Consider the following 19,248-nt stretch of genomic DNA (forward strand, 5'->3'; position numbering starts at 1 on the left):
TTGTTTGTGTACTCTTGAACAAAAATCTTGTTAATATTTCCATTTCATTTCGCTAAAACTCACTACATCTAACTTTAACCTAACAATTTCTTGTTTTTAATTAAATGCCTAGTAATTTTATTTATAGAGACTCGTCATCGCAAAATCAGCTGATTTTCGAAGATGAGAGTTCTAAGATTCAAGTCCTTGTAAAGGCGGTTGGTTTTATACGGATTTTAATGGTAGATTGTGGATACCGATGTTATTTGTTCGTAGGATTTAAATTAACCACACGTCTCGGGAGTGGTCGACTTTAAGTCTGTTCCAGACTACATGTTTACCGGTATATTTACACTTACATTGCCCTATATCTGCAGCTATGTCAGACCTAGCAAGCCGGTACCAGTAATTGCATTTGCCTACACACACACACACACACACACACCCAGACCCGACATTAACTGGAAAATTGGTTAGAGAAAGCTAACCATATTATTTAAATGCACATTTCACGAAACGACTTGGAAGAATTTCATGATCACTGTATATTTTTTACAATCTCTTCTTCATTAGTTCACCCCCGGAGATCCGAACAGAGGGGTATTTTACCTCCAAATTATTTTGTTTTCCGGAAGTAAAATAATAATGCTTATTCTTTTTTATTAATAGAAAAGGAAACGGAATGTAAAAAAAAAAAATAGATAACATGAATTTTCTTACATAAAATAATTGAATTACAGAGGTGTTAAGTGTGAAAGAATATTTGGGAAAATCAGTAAACAGCTGCCTATTTAGTATATGCCAATGATACTATGAGTACATACTATTTTCATAATCGAGTTAAAAGTGAATGATTTTTAAGTCTGTGCTATTTCTTTCCTTCCTAAAACTATTTATTGAAGTAGAAGTGAATCTTCTGTATTACTCATCCTGTAATGTTAAAATTCTTGATAAAAATAATTTTTACGAATTAACTCATTACTATAAACCATCACTGTTTCGGTTATAACAGTAAGTGATATGAGATGCAAGTATTATTAAAAATTGTTTTATCTTTAAGATCAATTCCAGGAATAGGAAAATAGGGAAAATGATAAGGAATTAGCTTTCTATTATTAATTCAGTCGAATATTCTGATTCATATCAGTATACATTGAAATACAAGAAGAATTTAGAATAAAAATAATAATGGAGAAACTAGCCAGACAGCTAGATTCACACAAACATCATCTCTACCCATTGGGATTTTGATTATTGTGTACCTAAAATTATTAATTCGTAAGTTATTTTTTAGAGATTTTCAGAGATATCTGTAATGGAATTTTTAAAAAAAGTATTAACAGAGATATTATATTGCAATTTTTTTGTGATTAGTAGTTATACATTTATATTTTGATTACTAAGAGGTAAAAATGATTACTGAAACAATTATAAACTATTATTAAAATACTGTTATTATTAGGAACTATTTTTGTATATTTTATTATACTGCATTATAAAATATTTTTTATAAATATTTTAATATTATTTTACTATCGAATTAATTATTAAAGTAGATTAATTTAATAATGTTTAATTTACCATTGTGTATTATTATTTAATTTATTATTAAAAATTATTTAATTGTTTTGATAATGGTGGTTAACAGGTAAATTGATTATTTATAATTAAATTATTTTATTATTATCATTTTTTAAAAGTAATAGTAATTACTATTCTCCATCAAATACGCCCACAATCTTTTTCTTCTAGAAGAATTTCCCCATTTTCTTTGTGATAGATAGCTTTATTTATTAGCTGTAATTGAATTTTGTTACATAAAAAGTAAGTTGTTACTCTATAAATAAGAAGGAAACAAATAAATTATGATCAATGGATGACGTCTTTACTTGGTGAAGATAAATTTGTTATTTGAAATAAATTATAATTAGATACAGCGTTTTTACATAATTTAAAAATATTATAAAGTCGTAATAGTCTAAGAGATTGTCTCTTTCTCTCCATGGTATCTTTTTTGCCTCTATGTTTTATACGTTTTACAGTGATAAGAAATATTGAGATAGATTATATAAAGCGATCTAAAACGATTGCTAAGTAACTAATACAACTTACTTGTAAGATTTTCTATTCCTATCATTATAACAATCGATAGTTAAAAATTCATTCAGTTGAAATTAATTCCTCAACCAGAGTTTTCAGAAAACATAAACCATATGTAAAGATTAAAAATGCCTAAAAATACTGTAGGATGTTACGGATAAAAGTAGTCTGCTGAAATACAAATAAGTAGATAGAACAGGATAAAGAATTTTGAAAATTTCGTTTGGAATCGAGAAAAAGCTGAAAAAGTTATAAAATATTGAAATTTGGTAATGAAATCTTGAAAATTTCAAACAGTTTCCTGGGTATGGTAATTTTGGATTTCTTCTCAGTAATGGAAATGGTAAGAGTATTATTATTATTTATTATTATTATTACCTCTAGGTTATTATCTCAAGACGGATGGTCTTTCATGGACGATTAAAAAAAAGAAGATTTTAAATTTTGCCGGTACAAAATTCAAATAATATACAAGTAAATATACAGAAAATGATTAAAAACAGATGTTGTATTGTTAAATAGCTGTTCAAATTGAATAAAAGAAGTTAATAATTAGTCATGACCATATCAATTATCTAACTTTTTTAATTATTCTAGTTCTAATTATCATCTGCTTTTAATGATTTTTACCAGGTACTTTTAATGAATAAAAATATGGTTTATCTGAAATTGATATTTTTATTTGAAAGCCGCCATTTTGTTTCTATAAAATCTAGAAGAAAATTTTTCACAGAATATTTTTAGAACCTTCGTTAAAAGGTTTGTAAACTTTCGATAGAATCGGTGGAGGAATGAGCGAATGATACTAAATCAAAAGCTTATACCTCTTCTGGAGACACATGATGTATTATATGTACAAGATCTGTTCAAAAGTAACCAAACATTTTTAATTACGCGTCAACTGAGGTATTTAGTGACTTGAGGTTGGCAGCATTGTGTTTCGCATACCATCCTCTGTAACCACATGTTTCTAGATTGTTGATATCTCGATTAGTTTTCGTGTTATTGTTATTTGAGTGCATCATGTTTAAGTGTTAGTAGCGATTTTTTTAATGTGTGATTTTCGGGATCAACGATAAAACGTAAAATTTTGCGTGAAACTGGGGAAAAATTTCACAGAAACGTTTAAAATTTTGAAAACAGCTTACGGATAAGATGCTCTGGGTCTTACGCAATGTTAGATAGGTTTTCACGATTTAACTAGTGGTCGTCAATCAGTTGAATATGAATTTTGACCAGAAAGACCTTCGACTTCAACTGATGACACCCGCGTTCAGAAAATCAACGATCTAATGCGTGCAAATCACCGATTGACTGTCAGAGAACTTGCAGAAGAGGTTAGTATCTAAATTGGATCATGCCATGAAATTTTGAGTGAAAAATTGAACGTTCATCGAGTCGCAGCAAAGTTTGTTCCTCGTTTGATGACCGAACAGCAAAAAGATCATCGAGTGGACGTTTGTCGGCAACTTTTTGAACAAGCTGATGACGATGAAACATTCATGTAAAGGATCATAGCAGGAGATGAAAGCTGAGTTTACGGCTACAACATTAAGACAAAAGTTCAATCATAAAAAAATCGCACATTACAAAAATCGCTACTAATACGTAAACATGTTGCATTCAAATAACAATAATACGAAAACTAAATGATATGTTAACAATCCAAGAACATGTGGTTACAGGGATATATATGTGGTTACAGTTTATGCGGACATATTACTGCCAACCGCACGTCAGTAGATATATATCTTGGCGCGTGATTAAAAATGTTCGGTTATTTTCTGAACAGACCTCGTATATACAGACAACGTTACTGAACTGGATTAGTATGACTTGTGAAAAATATTAAGAAATAAGAAAGATATTGTGCATTCTTTATATTCAGGGCGAATCTGGAATTTTTATTAATTTATTTTTTTAATGAATTTGTTAATCTTAATTAATTTTTTTGGATAAATTATCTAAACCATCTTTTTTTTAATTTATTTTTTTGTATTTTCTTAAAAATATTCTATTAGCTTTAAAATGTTTTTGAGGTCCACATTATTGTTTCTATTTTATTATCAATATTCGCATACAAATAATTGATATAAATACTCAGAAATTTGTTTAAATAGTACACATCACTCCATTTTACAACAAATAAACAGCACTCTTCCGAGTGCAATGAAAAAATAAACTAAAACTCTTTGTTTCTGTGTCTATCACATAAGATCAGCGTGGAAATATTCATACTTTCCATTTCGACGGGACACAAAAACATTCAAGAATTATCTCTTTTTGTTGTGCGGCTGAGGATATACGCACAGTACAGATATACAGAAAACATATTATTGTAATGATACTAGAACCTCCGTGTAGATATCTTTTTAGCTGCAGTGACTGCTGTATCGGGTGAGTTTCTTTGAGAAGAGAATGTTGGAAAAAACTTCTTTTTTATATATTTTTTAAAAGTATTTTTAAACCCACGGTGTAATCGTTTAAAAATAATTGGATTTGTGATTTGTTTAGTACAACTAGAAAAAAGTTGAAAACACAGTTGTAATACTTTCCCGCCACGCGGTTTTTTTCTGATCTACACACACGTACATGCACAACTTAATTTAAAATATTTTTTATTTTATTTAAATATATTTTTTTGTTTATTTAATTCAGTAATTCTATCTATAACGCGCGCGCATATCGTATTTCATTCGCGTATGTGTGGCGGTACTAGCGGCTACTTTAAATACTTTTTTACAGTTTAATTATTATTCATTTACTTAATTATACCGCTCTCCTGTGACGTTTTTACCGTCATAGCAGACATACAGGAGCTGTACGTCAGTCGTTCACTTGCGTTTCTTTTGGTGAGAGGGGTACTATTGATGCAGTATACCTACTTAGCCACTAGTTAGAGCATGTTTTGGAGCGTGGATGCGATTTTGCAAACGTTTTTTGCAAATATAGTTTTTTTAATTGTTAACAAATGTGCTGAAGAAAGAAATGGCCTTAATTAGGCGAAATTCCGAGATTCTGGGGTGACCTTGCTCTACAGTCACACCCCCTTGACCTTTCAAGTTGAAAATTTAATGACATCAAAACCCCTCATATAGAAGTAATCTGATCAAGTTTGGTAAAAAACGGTCGGGTAGTTCTGGAAATATAAGGTGATTTAGAGTGCGACATCTAATACAGAACACACACGCGTGCGCGTGTACGTACTAACATCCGGAAAATTTTCATCAGGTTTTTTGGGTTCCTTTGGTGTTTGAGGTTACCATGTGGTTGTCGTGTGGCTTATGCTGACGACGCGCTGCTGCTGATTGAAGGGGATTCGCGTAACGAAGTAGAGTTCCGAGCTGCTCACGCTTGTGAGACACTCCGGCTGTGGTGTCTCCAACTTAAGATGATTTTCAGCCCAGAGAAAACTAGAGTGATGTTGTTTAAGGGCCGATTGGCAGCCTCCGACGAATCTGGGTTCGGATGGCTGGTCTCCCATTCGGTACGTTACGGCTCAAAAGTACCTGGGTGTTATCCTTGATGAGAATTTTAGGTTCAAGGAACATCTTCAGTATGTAGCAAAAAAGGCCGATGATGCTTTTTATGGAATCCGTAGTCATTCATCCCGATTGGGGTTGAATTACCGTACCATGCGTATCCTTTACGAAGGTGCCAGTGAGGCTGTTATGCTGTATGCTGCACCTGTCTGGGCTCACCGCTTGGCTTTTAGGTGTTACGCGGAAATTTTGCTACAGGCCCAGCGACTCCTCTTGCTGGCTTTTATAAGCGGTTATGGAACAGTCTCGCCAGAGGCAGTCTGTGTTGTAGCCGGAGTCAAACCAATAGATACCTTGGCTAATGAGCCATAAGGTTTCTTAGGTGTCAAAACTTAAAGAATCGGTGAAAACCGCATATACCCAAATTGGACCGATTACTATACTTTCCCTTCTATTGTTATTGCTCTGCTGTAGCACTAGGTGGGAAAATAAAAATATGCGCCCAATTAAGCATAAAAAATGTGAAGGTTTTATACAGAAAGAATAATAAGTAAAACAATAAAATAAAAAAGATGAAATAATAATGTTTTATTTTTGCTTTTGTTTAGAAAGGAAGGAAACAGCGTAATTCTATACCTATTGTTATTCTTTCAAGATTAAATTGTTTTTAAAACTGTTTTTGCAAGATATCTAGAACAAGAAGCAAACGTGCTTGCAAATTTTCTATATACTAATAAGTATTCGGAAGATATGAATTAATAAGTTATAGAGTGGCATGTTGTTTATGTGTGTGCGCGCTGGCGCTCGCACTTGCTGTTGATATATTTTAGTAGACTATTTCCTGCACCACAATATCAAAACAAAAATTTTAAAATTATTTCAATTGTTTTTTTTTTTTAATTTATAGAAGTTTCTGTTTTTTAATTCAGTTACGTGTTTAGCAATTTTTCAGAGATAAAATGTATTAATAATAACATAAAAATATTAAAATAATTTAACATATTAATGCTTATTTATGTATAAAATTGAGCAGTTTTAAGTGAGAACATTTAGATTTTATACTGAAAGTGGAAGCATTAACATGATAAAATGTTTTAAAACTTTTAACTAATTTTACTTCATAAAACCAGTCTGAGGATGATGGCTAACTATCGAAAAGTCTAAGCGATCGTTAGACTAAAGAAAAAATATACTAGTGATAAATAAATAGTTTATAATATTTTGACGTGTGTGTCCTAACCAATATTAAATATTATTGTATCATGATAATTCTGTTTATAAAAATGTTATTTCTACATCCAAATTAACGAGTAAATGAAATTAATGATTTTTTTTAATTTTTTTCTAAACGACTAGCACTAGATAGGGAATCTTGGAGAGTTGCGTAAAACAAGTCAAATGACTGATGACAAAAGAAAAACAAAAATTCTTCTAAATAAAATTTAACTACTATAAGTTTGGTGATAAAATTGGTCGGTTTGGTGCTGGTCAGGAATGAATTCTAAGACTGTAATTATGTTAAGTCTTTTTGCGAAACAGAAAAATGTAAAATATATCTTATATTAAAGTTTAAATTTTTAACCCGATTATATAAATAATTTATTGTTTCTTAGTTGTTTTTTCTTCATTGTTGACTGAATATTTAACCGCTATCGATTTTTATATAATTACATTTTTTTTGTCATTGTAATGTCGAGTACAGTCATTATCATAAACATAGAGTACTGTATATTATTTACATAACATTCTCTGAAACATGTTATTTATTTAGGTTATGTTTTGTTTTCAGGTTATGATAATGAAGAGGCTATTGATTTGTATGACGTGTGTGTCGCTGCTTTTTAATCATCGTTAACTGTATGTAGTAGATGATGTTTTGTCGTTATTCAACAGGTATATTATATTTAAATCCGTATTATATTTTATTTATATAATTTTTTACGTTAAAAAAAAGTTAAAAAAATATTTTTAATGATAGTTTTCTATTCAATATATTCTATGTTGTTTTTTGAAATTTTCGTCGCACCCGAAATTTGTATGTAGTAATTACCTTCATATATGTTATATTTTCTTTTACATCAAAGCACTTTTTTAAAATTTGCCGGTTTTTGAAAGGCGTAGTAGAGGACTGTACACTACTTGATGCGACCCATAAACTTTTAAAACGGACTGTACCTTGTGTGAATAAGAAATCAGCGCGTGCGCGCGACCGTGTCAGCCATATTTGGGTGCAATCGATGTAAGTGACGTCATTGTCGTCAGTCGTGTCCTGAGAGGAGCCATGGAGAGATGGCCCGGCTTGCTGGTCATCCTCAGCGTGGCTTCGGCCGAGGTTTTCACCAACAGTTTCCTGGTTAGGCTACATGGTACACCTGGAAGAGAAGCAGCCGATCAACTTGCCACACGTACGGGGTTTGACAATCTAGGACCCGTAAGTCACATGTTTTTTAACGCTTTTTGTTCTTATCGAAAATATAATGATACACACGTCACCACCATAGCATTTATTATAGTACCGCATGTAACACGCGCTCACATAACCCCTTCCAAATATTGTCAGCTGTCCTCGTATTGTCGTTTTAAAACGTAAAAAAATGTTTTAAAACGTTTGAATTCAGGGAGATTAATTCTGTTGTAATCTATAAATACACCTGAAATATGTGTGAGAAATGATATATTTCTTTATAATTTTATTACAATTTTTTTAATGCAATAAAAAATATAAAGCACCATTTTTTCTTTATATGTATTTTTATATTATTACATAGCATAAAATTCTAAGTTATATTTTGAAATATTACGGTTCGTACACACACATATATATATATATTGTATATGAGATTATCTTTATCGAAAGAAAATATTTACTACAAATTTTTATACAGCTGGTAAAAAAAAAGAAATTATAACTACTAAAAAAGTGTAATATAGTTTTAAAAATAAATATAATATTAAACCTATAGTAACTTTAGAACTATTTTAAGTACGGTTCTAAATGACAATAAATTATATCGTAGGATTGTGCGTGAATTTCATTATAATAAGGAAATTTAATTGATTGTTGAGCGTTATTTTTAAACTACTTCTGAAAAAAGTTTTTAAAATATAATTGTTCTTTATGAGTATTTATTTTTTATACTGCATTAATATTTTTCGTGAAGGATTTATTAATTCTTTAACAAAGGGGAATAATAATAATGATAGTGATACTTATAATAATAAGTTTAGTTTTTAAGTACGATGAAGTAAATTTTGAAAAACATATTGTAACATATTTCAGAGGCTACATATAAACTAAATTTATTTGCTCGATATGAATAAAATGATGAATGTATCGGGAATTTGGTTTTGTTATGCAAGATTATATAATTTAAAAATATAAAAATTTAAATAAATATTAACTTAAAATGTTTCTGCAAATCTTTAGAATTATTAATAAATGTCATTTATTACCTTATAACCTACTTTCTTGGTTGGAATATACGTATAAAATAAAATTGCGGATATTTATTTATTTGTAACATAATCAACTACGAAACTGTGTTATACCATATATAGTTTCGGTTACAATATGAAATCTTTTCAAACGTATTGCTTTTTATAGATGTATTTCAGTCGTCCTAATTACATGTGTGATTTGTGAATGGTGTACCTGTTACGCTTAATGTTTAATGCCATAAAATATAATTAATCTATAAATGTGTGGTCATTTTAAGAAGAAAATAATTAAAAGAATTCTATATTATCTGCGGTTGGTTATTTATTTTCTTAAATTTATTTTTATTCAGATATAAAGAAAGTCAGAATTTTTTCCGGCTTTATAGATTGAGTTAAGAAAAAAATGGTTAATTATATTATTAAAGCTATTGTATATGTTTAATTAAAATTTAAATAAGGTTTTTTTAAATTAATAAAATAATTTACGTAATCGTTTTTTCTGAATTCATTATTATTAATTTAACGTGAACCTACGACCTGCGAACCATTGAAATATATACATATTCCAATGTGTAAATCATCTATTTATTCTCGTTCCGATAATTGTAGCCCTACACTCAAGTATAGATATCCTCCATTCTTTTTTTTAATAATTAGAAATGAATTTTGCAGCGTGTAAAAAATTCCAAGCCTGGTCGGCATTCGAATTCAAAACCTTCCGTATGGAAAGTAAAGACGCTAATATTTTGCGATGGTAGCCAGAAATAATATAATTTTGAGGTTTGGTTCAGTCAGGCTTAGTAATTTTTCACACGCTACAAAATTAATTTTTTATCGTAAAAAATGGATAAATTAATAAATAATTAGTTATATTTAAGTAGTATTGTTTTAGGTACAAGGAGGTCTCCTAGGCGCGAGTGGTAGCGGCTCAGCCTTTCACCGGGAGGTCCTGTGTTCGAATCCCGGTCAGGCATGCCATTTCTCATACGCTACAAATTTCCATTAGGTTTAAATGATCTTAGCAGTCAATGCCTGTACATTTCATAAAAAAAAGAAAGAAAAACGTACATAAGTTTTTATTGCAACTATTCATACAGTGTGTGTAGAAATGAAAGTATATACTTAACTGTAAACATTTTTGCCCAATTTTTGTGACAAACACTTTACATTTATTTATCATACTGTAGATATATTTATTTATGTTGTCTAAAATGTTTTACGTTAAAAAAATATTTTCAAAAGGGTAAATTCTTGAGCAGGATCGATTTTTCTCTCCTTCCTTATTTCTTTTTCAAACTAAGTTATGAATATGCATGATACTAGTACATAGTCGGTAAGTTGGTTAAAAATTTCTTGTGACCGGCATCTACTTACTATGGTGGGGATGTACCCACGGGAGGTTTATTCTAACTGGGTTTAATATGACCTATATATTTTTATGCGTACTCGTTGAAAATCATTTACGAAAAATTATTTAAAAACTTTTCTTAGTTTATTAAATTATACAATTTAGATAAACTTGAGCGGTTAACTTTTTTTACTTTCATTTATTATTTTATTTTTTATCGCCCGACAGTAAATCGGACGAAAAGTTTATTGTAGTTGTAGAAATAATTTGTAGTTTTATTTATTAAGTAAAAGATAAATAAGTATAGGAATAATCGAATTAAATTCATAGTCAATAGTTTATTTTATTACAGGTACATATAACGTATATATCTTATTTGTACGTGTATATTTTTATTTTCTGAATTGACCAACAATTTAAATATAATTAGGAAAGTTATTGATGTAATACGTATATATTAATTGGCTTACACGTATACTAATATTTATTGAATTATTCTTAGAAGTTATTGAAGGATCAAAATATATATTAATTTTTTTCTATTTTATGTGTATTGCGATCGTGAAAAATGTCGGTTTTCAGATTTTAACGGAAATATACATTTTGACCATCCCTGAAACCATTTTGACTAGTTTCGGCGTGACATCTGTACGTACGTATGTATCTCCCATAACTCTAAAACGATTAGCCGTAGGACGGTGAAATTTTGGATTTAGGACTTTTGTAACATCTAGTTATGCACCTCCCCTTTTGATTGCAATCGATGAGCAACAATTTCCAAAAATCAAAATAAGCCCAAAAACGATTTTTTTACTTTTTCTTAAGCGAATTAATAAGCCCTCATTAAGAGCTTTTCAACGATATATCATAAATGGTACTTATTTTCATTGGTTCCAGAGTTATATCCAAATAAAATTTTAATTAATCAAATATTTTGATCTTACGATCAAAATATTATAAATATCTTACGATATATTATAAATATCTTACGATGGCTCATCGGTTCGAATTCGACTTCATTTCCTTTTTTTTTAACATTTTTTTTTTATTTAAACATATTTATTAATAATTATTAACCTGCGATTGTAAAATAATTTTTACAATAAATAATAATTCAATAACAACAAAAAAATTAAAAAATCAGAAGTTATTAGTAAAATAAAATTTTACGTAATTTAATAGGCGTACAAGGAGTGTACGCCTATTAATATGCGCCTATGCATATGACGCCTATTTAATAGGCGTCATGTAGTGCCCACATCAGATTTTTTAACAAACATGCTAATAAGAAAGCGTGGGCAAAACAAAGGATGCGAAAATTTATACCGTATTTGTGTTTTTTTTTTTTTTTCAGTAAAAACAAAGAATAATAAAGATCTTTTATAAAAAATGAAGCAAAATGTAAAAAAAAGTAATAGGATTGCGGCTTTTTGTGTGTATTTTTTCATACAAATTGATTTGATTAACTTTATCGGTTGCGGGGGTAAGCTTTAGGCTTTGTTCAAAAATCCAGAAGCTTTTGCTTCTGGATTTTCATGCTGTTATAAATCAACTTTTATAACACGCGCGAATCATGTATTTGTATTTGAAATTCTTTTTTTCTAGATATTTTATTGTTTATTTTTTTAAATTTCACATTGTCTGTTGTTTGCTGGTTAATCGGCAAAAAATAATCCGATATTTAAAAAATAATCGTTTTGAAATCACAGAGAAAAGGAAGTGTATAAATAACAGTGCAAATTAAAAAATGCATTATTAACTTTATAAATTAATAAATAATTATTTTTAATAGTTGTTTTAAGTAGATGTAAGTTAATAAGTTTATATCGCAACTATTAATGCAGTAAGTATAAAAATAAATTAATAAAAATAAAAGAATATATCGTTTTTAACTGTAGATGTTTTTTGCTCAGTTTTCTGATTAAGTAAAATTTTTATATAAATTCGTCAAATTTATATATTCATGTTGTATTAAAAATATATTTAAAAGAGATGATTTCTTCGGTAGGATATATTTTTCCGTCGAAAAATAGATCCTAAAAAAATAAAAGTCTGAAGGAACCAACCAGTTTTAGATTTTAAGTAAATTTTTGTAAACGGTTTTTGGAACTTAATCTTGTTTTTTTAATTTATTTCAGTAACCGTTTAGTTTAATTCATTATTTGTGTTTGTTTACTGAAAATTGAAATTACGCTTCCAGAAAAACAGGTCTAAAGTGAGGTCCCGGCGAATGGTAGCGTCTCAGCCTTTCATCCGGAGGTCCTGGGTTCGAATCCCCCGGACAGGCATTGCATTTTCACACGCTATCAAAATTTGCATTCATCTCATCCTCTGAAGTAATACCTAACCACGTTGGTTAAAAAAAAGTCTAAAGTGAGGTACTAATAATGTATAGTTTACCATAATTCTTAATGATTTTCTTGAGATAAATCGAAACTTTTAAGAACGATGCAGAAAAAACCGATTTGTAAAATTGAATTTATTTTTCATATCAATTTTGATTTGTTACTTGCAGCTCTACAAAGACAAACGTTTTCTTTCGTGCCGAATTTTTTAACAATACTCAAAATTGTATAAATGTTTTAAATTAATATGTGGTTTAATTATTATCAAAGAAGATAATAATGATAGTGCAATTTTGTACACTTAAATTGGCTGGATGCCCGGATGAGTATAAATTATAAGTCAAACGAACCATAAACATTTTTAAGTATTCTCATTACACCGTACGTTATACGTTTAAAAATTCCATTACTAAATCAATTTCTAATACATTTTGAATTTATTAAATCTATGGATGACATCATTCGTTAAGTGACAATATTGAAATTATAAAAAAAGACGGAGTGGATTTTTAACCCCAAAAAATAGTGCTTGAGTAGAACTACGGCAATTATATTTTCAATTTAATGTTTGGGCCATTAATTATAACTTTAATTAGTTTGTTATTGGATATAATTCTGAAGGTAATACGAAATAATAAAAAAAACTTACTATTGAGCGTTTTACTTCGTTTTATTGCTATCGCGATATTCCAATTTTTGCAACTTTGCTTATAACAAGAAAACGAAGGTATTTATCGAAAAACGATTTTATTCTTCGTTTTTATCATAAAGTTTTACATTAAAATCATGTATCTCATTTACAAGTTTGATTTAATACAGCAGACAAAATAATTTGTAACTCTACTACAAATTAAACGGCTAGGTCAACTGATATTATATAAGTTATCAAAATTTTTAATTTTAAGATTTATTTAATGCTTTCGGTCTTAAATTACTTACAACAATAATTTTTGAAAGCATACCATTCTAGAAGAAATGTTCAAAATGTTTCCCCTCTGTAGCCTTTTTCTTTTTCCTGTTTAGTTTCCGGTATTTACCTTCCAGATAATACTTAGAGAATGAATGAGGATATGTATGAGTGTAGTCTTGTACAGTCTCAGTTCGATCATTCCTGAGATGTGTGGTTAATTGAAACCCAACCACCAAAGAACACCGATATCCACGATATAGTTTTCAAATCCGTCTAAAAATAACTGACTTTACTAGGACATGAACGCTGGAACTCTTGACTTCCAAATAAGCTGATTTGGGAAGACGCGTTCACCACTAGACCATGCCGGTGGGTTTATCCCCTCTACAGTCTGGCCGAGCTGCTAACCTTAAGAAATATCTATCCGTTTATAACTTGTTTCATATTTGGTGTTATACGTTCAAATTTGTTAATTATACACCTTTTGAAGTTTTCAATTTTTACAGGTTTTATTTTGTATACTTTATGTTTTGAGTAAACCCAAAAGTAGTATTTTAGAGGATACACATCTGGAGACCTGGCGAGCCATTCTATGGCTGCACTTCTATGGAAGTGTTTCATTTAAAAATACAAAAATTCATTAATTCATTTAAAAAGGTATTACGAAATAAAAGACGTTACTACGGGACATTTTACCTCATTTTATTACTACCGCGATTTTTTCGTGGAAACTTGATTTCTTGTAACTCGAAAAAAAGCCATATATCGTGAAAGGGTTTTGCCGTCGTTTTTTCGTAAGATTATTTAAAAAATCTGATGTGGAAAACACATGAATCCCTTGTAGCTTATTCAATTACATTTACACATTTTTTATTGCACGTCATTTAAATTTATTTCATTTGAAAGTGAGATACGATCCTCCAATTCTGTAATAAAGTTGACAGTTGCACAATTACATTGTGGTGGACACCACATTGCGTCAATTTTGTGTGGTGTCCGTGTCAGCCTTTATATATATTTTATTATATAAAATTTATTTTATATATTAATTTTGTTTCACGTCGCTCAAGTAGATATGTGGTGTAAGTGAGAACGTGTCGGATCCGTAACCATGCACACATCGGTTCGAATCTGATTTCATATACATGTACTAACTTTCATATACATGTACTAACAAGTTTTAACTTTTTTTTTTTTTTTAAATATATTGATTTATTTTTATTTTTAATTTTTTTTTATCTCCGTGACCAGTAGGTAATTATTTTAGAGGATGAGTTAAATGAAAATTTTTGTAGCATTTGGCACTGCATGGCATTTTGTGAAAATGCCATGCCTGACCTGGATTCGAACCCGAGACCTCCGGATGAATATATTGATTTATTAATAATTATTAAACAAATTTTGAATTAAAATGAAAGAAATTTTATTTGGGTAATAACTTCTGATTCTTTTTCATATTTTTTTTCAGTCGGAGGTTGATAATTATTAATAAATCAATATATTTAAATTAAAAAAAAGTTAAAAAAAATGAAGTCGAACTCGAACCGATGTGCCATCCGCTTGTAAGATCAAAATATTTCATTAATTAAAATTTTATTTGGCTATAACTCTGGAACCAATGAAAATAAGTACCATTTATGATATATCGTTGAAAAGTTCTCAATGAGGGCTTGTTACTGCTGGTAAGAAAAATTCCAAAAATACAATTTTTTTTGATTTTTCGTGAAACCAAAGTTTTTCACGATCACAATATTTCCTTTACTTCGTACAAGAAAGTAAAAAAGGATTGTTTTAATAAGGCAGATTCAAGATGGCGCACATAAATCTTAAATGTACCATAAAGTAGCAATTTTGTAACTGTGCACATCCGGAGTTACTTTACCTTCTAGCCTCCCTCATTTTTGAAATATGAAGCCGTTTCCATTCTTTAATATCTCTCAGTATAGTTATCTACATTTATCTACTTACTAATAAAATAATTTTTCATTTTTATTATTAGTAATATGTAAAATTTATGTGTATATTTAACGTAGAAATATTATTTATTATTTGGTGTGACATTTACGTATGAAACTTTGCAGTATTATAACTACTTATTTTTAAATTCAGGTGATTATTTATGGGTTCTCATAATGATAAATGAAACGATAAAGAAAATTTATAACTTTAAATTAAATTTACTTACTAAGAGATTGTGTACACGCACGATTTGACCTTTCGTAAATAAAGTAAATCGGCCTACATGAGTAATTGAATAATTTGTTAAATTTAAAGTTAAATTTAATATTTATTCTTGATTTAATTACAAAAGTTTTTTATTGAATCGAGTAAATAACTAGTTTTATGTTTGAATAATATTTTGTTCGTATATTTTGTTAAAAATGAAATAAAATTCTCTTTTATAACTCTATTCACGTAGTGTGGAAAAAATGGAATGTGCTAACATAAAATACTGGTAACGAATTTATTCCTGCATTTTTAACGGTAAATTAGTTTAAGTATGTTAACTTTTGCTTCTGTTCAGAAATGATTTTAACTAAACTTACAGCAGTAGAAAATAGTGAATTTAAATAAATGAATAAATATATATATATATATAGTCAAGGAATAAAAAAAAAACAAAAAATAAATCGGGTTTTTTAAATTTCTTGATAATAAATATAGTTATCAACTTGATTTTTAGTATGTGTAAACTTAATGTCAATATCTTAAAACTAATTTCTAAATTTTTCGAAATTCGATCTTGAAATGGTTGAAGGAAGGTAAAAATATTTCGAACAATGATTGCAAATATTCTCCCACTTCCGACTAAAAGAGATATTCAGTCGATTTGGGCTTGCAAATATTATTCAGATAAATATTTAAAAATCATTTTCGGGGTTTTTGAATTGTAATGTTTTAAGGGGTAAAAATTGTTTTTTTATATTTTTAAAGTTTTATACTACCGCTGTTCAATCAGCATTTACGAGATTTGGTAACATTTTGGTAATAATTTATGTTTGTCATTCTGATTATGTACTTCGCGAGCGAAGCTCTGAAGAAGTTTTACTGTTATTCTGAAGAAATTAAAATACACTGATTTTTATAAATCGAACAGGATTTAATTTTTATTTATCATTATTATTGTTCTCGCTAGCGTGAGTTATTTATTTTACGCAAGCATGAGTATTTATTACTTTCCCGCCTAGATAGCATTATATATATATGTAAAAGGAAAGATATTGTAATCGGTCCAATTTTGGCATATGCGGTTTTCAGCAGATCTTGACTCTTTTGACACCTAGCGAATCCAAAAATCCGTATGGAAATTTTCCGGATGTTAATGTTCGTATGTACCGTGTTCGGTGTTGGCCTGTAAATTACCCTCTATCTCCAGAAAACTCGACCGATTTTGACCAAACTTGATCAAATTACTTCTATATATGGGGTATTGATGCCATTAAATTTTCAACTTAAAAGTTCAAGGGGGTGAGGCTATAGAGCAAGGTTGCCCTCAGTATCTCGAGATTTCGCCTAATTATGGCCGTATTTTTCTTAGGCATCATTGTTTAAAATTAAAAAATAACAATATTTACAAAAAATTTTTTTGCAAGATCGCACCTTCACCCAGAAAAATACTGTGTAGTCTTTGCTGTGTTGTGATGTCACAGGTGAGCGGTAGAATTAAATAAATGAATAATATTTAAAGTATAACGGTCTGGCTGGACCTCGATATCGATCACCCGGTTAACTTCGGTACCTGCTACGTTGGTACTGGTGTAGCCGCCAGGCTACACCTCAATGCCGACCGTACAAGTGAAATTTGTTCTGTGTAAGTTACGTATTGTTTATTTAGTGCCGACCGTCACCGCTAGTACCGTCACACCCGTGCAAATTAAAATACGGTATGCGCGTGCGCTTTAGTTAGAATCATTGAATTAAATAAACGAAAAAGTATTATTTTTAAATAAAATAATAAATATTTTAAATTACGATTTTTGTGTTGGTGTGTGTACGCGCGTGTATGAGCCTTGCATCACAAACAACCAACAATTGTAGGACTTTCCCGGAACGCGACTTTAGCCGCATGTTTCTTGAGTCTACTAGAAACATTTAAATTCTATTCTCATACTTTTTAAACATGTGCTAATCGCAACAGCGGCAATTAACAGGAATCGAAAACTTATATTAGTTTAAAACTTTTGTCGCCTCAGCATAATTTGTTACTTTTGTGGTTGTACACCGTTATTCTCTGAGCTATTTTAAAAAGTTTGCAAATTTGTTAACCGGGTCTTATTTAGATTTTTCCTGGAGTATGATATGATTAGATGCGGAACTATTTTACGTAGCGTTTCTTATCGCTATTTTTACTTTTTTAACAGAACGTAACTTTGAATCGTTATCAGACTTTTATGCTTATGTTTTCCTGTAAGCATGCGGTTAAGAAAAGTGTTGTTTAAAGGAGAAATGTCTGTAAAAATCTTAAAAATTTTCATTTAATATTTATTTATGCCTTTCTACAGACAGACCAGTTTCGTGTAACTAAATCGGTAGGAGTAATACGCACTTGAAAAATTCGGATAATTTTCAGTGTTTTTTTAAGGAGATTGATAAATCTGATTCAGTGAAATGGATTTACGGTTTAGTTAGCTGATAAGTTAGTCGTAAAAAAGAATATCGTTCTGTATCCGTTATATATATATATATATATATATATATATGCGCGCGCGCGCGCGTGTGTATATATACTGGTTTCTGTGAGTCCATTATTTTTCCACGCAAAAACTATTCAAATAACTGATTAAGCTGAAATTTTACATGTACTCGTACTTGGTTTTGTACCTGGACAAAAGATAAGGTTCTTCTTACGAAATGTTTCACCATTTGTACAGATGGTGACTTGCAGTAACGACCGGATTGTGTTCCTTGCCTATGGCAACCGGATTGTATTCAACTTTACTATGGTAAAACCGTTGGCTCAAATGGAATTCAGAAACTACTTGCAATATTTGAAAATAATTTTTACGATAAGTTTTTCCACGATATATTCTTTATATATATATACCCTCTATCGTCGAACATATTTTACGATACATTCTACGATATATCATTAGGTTATCGAGAAAAGTAGCTTTAAATGTGCAATAGTGTACGGCGTAAATTTATTAGGACTACACCTTTAAACGCATCCAGTTTTCTTTTAAATTTGCTTATTCGATGACAAGAAATAAGAAACAAGGGAAGACGCTGTATGTGGCAGGTCTCCACTTGCAGAATCAGTGCTTCGCACGGGCAACAGTATGTGGCTTGCTGCGGAGTCTCCTGTGGGAACAATCTGTGTATGTACACTCCAGAGAGAAAAGCTGTAAATATAGTATACAAGTCAATTGTTTAGATGTTGTCCACAAAATCACAACAAAAAAAAAAATGTTAAAAACATAAAAAGAACGAATTACGGTTACTTCCTCGTGGTGGTTGTCGGGTAACGCTAAGAACGATGCAAAATACTTATTTTACCCGTACGAAGAACGGGTAACCAGCTATAACTACTAATTTTAAGGTTGGAGACGATTGTTGTGAAACCCGCATACTTCAGATCTCTTAAAGTTTTCAGTCCTGTGCCGACTAAACTGTTGTTTGAATAAATCACAATATATACTGATAGTT

General features: G+C 29.9%; 1 protein-coding gene across 1 annotated transcript in view; it reads left to right on the forward strand.

The window, feature by feature from the left end:
- The first annotated feature begins 7,811 nt into the window (after nt 1-7,811).
- Nucleotides 7,812-19,248, forward strand: part of amon (prohormone processing protease amontillado) — a 642,069-nt gene continuing 630,632 nt past the window's right edge. Inside the window, exon 1 of the mRNA XM_075365301.1 lies at nt 7,812-7,992. Within this exon, the coding sequence (XP_075221416.1) occupies nt 7,843-7,992 (150 nt within the window). The 5' untranslated portion in view covers nt 7,812-7,842. The remainder of the gene's footprint in view (nt 7,993-19,248) is intronic.

This window comes from Lycorma delicatula, chromosome 5 (assembly GCF_047948215.1).
Source record: "Lycorma delicatula isolate Av1 chromosome 5, ASM4794821v1, whole genome shotgun sequence".
In the NCBI taxonomy this organism is placed as follows: domain Eukaryota; kingdom Metazoa; phylum Arthropoda; class Insecta; order Hemiptera; family Fulgoridae; genus Lycorma; species Lycorma delicatula.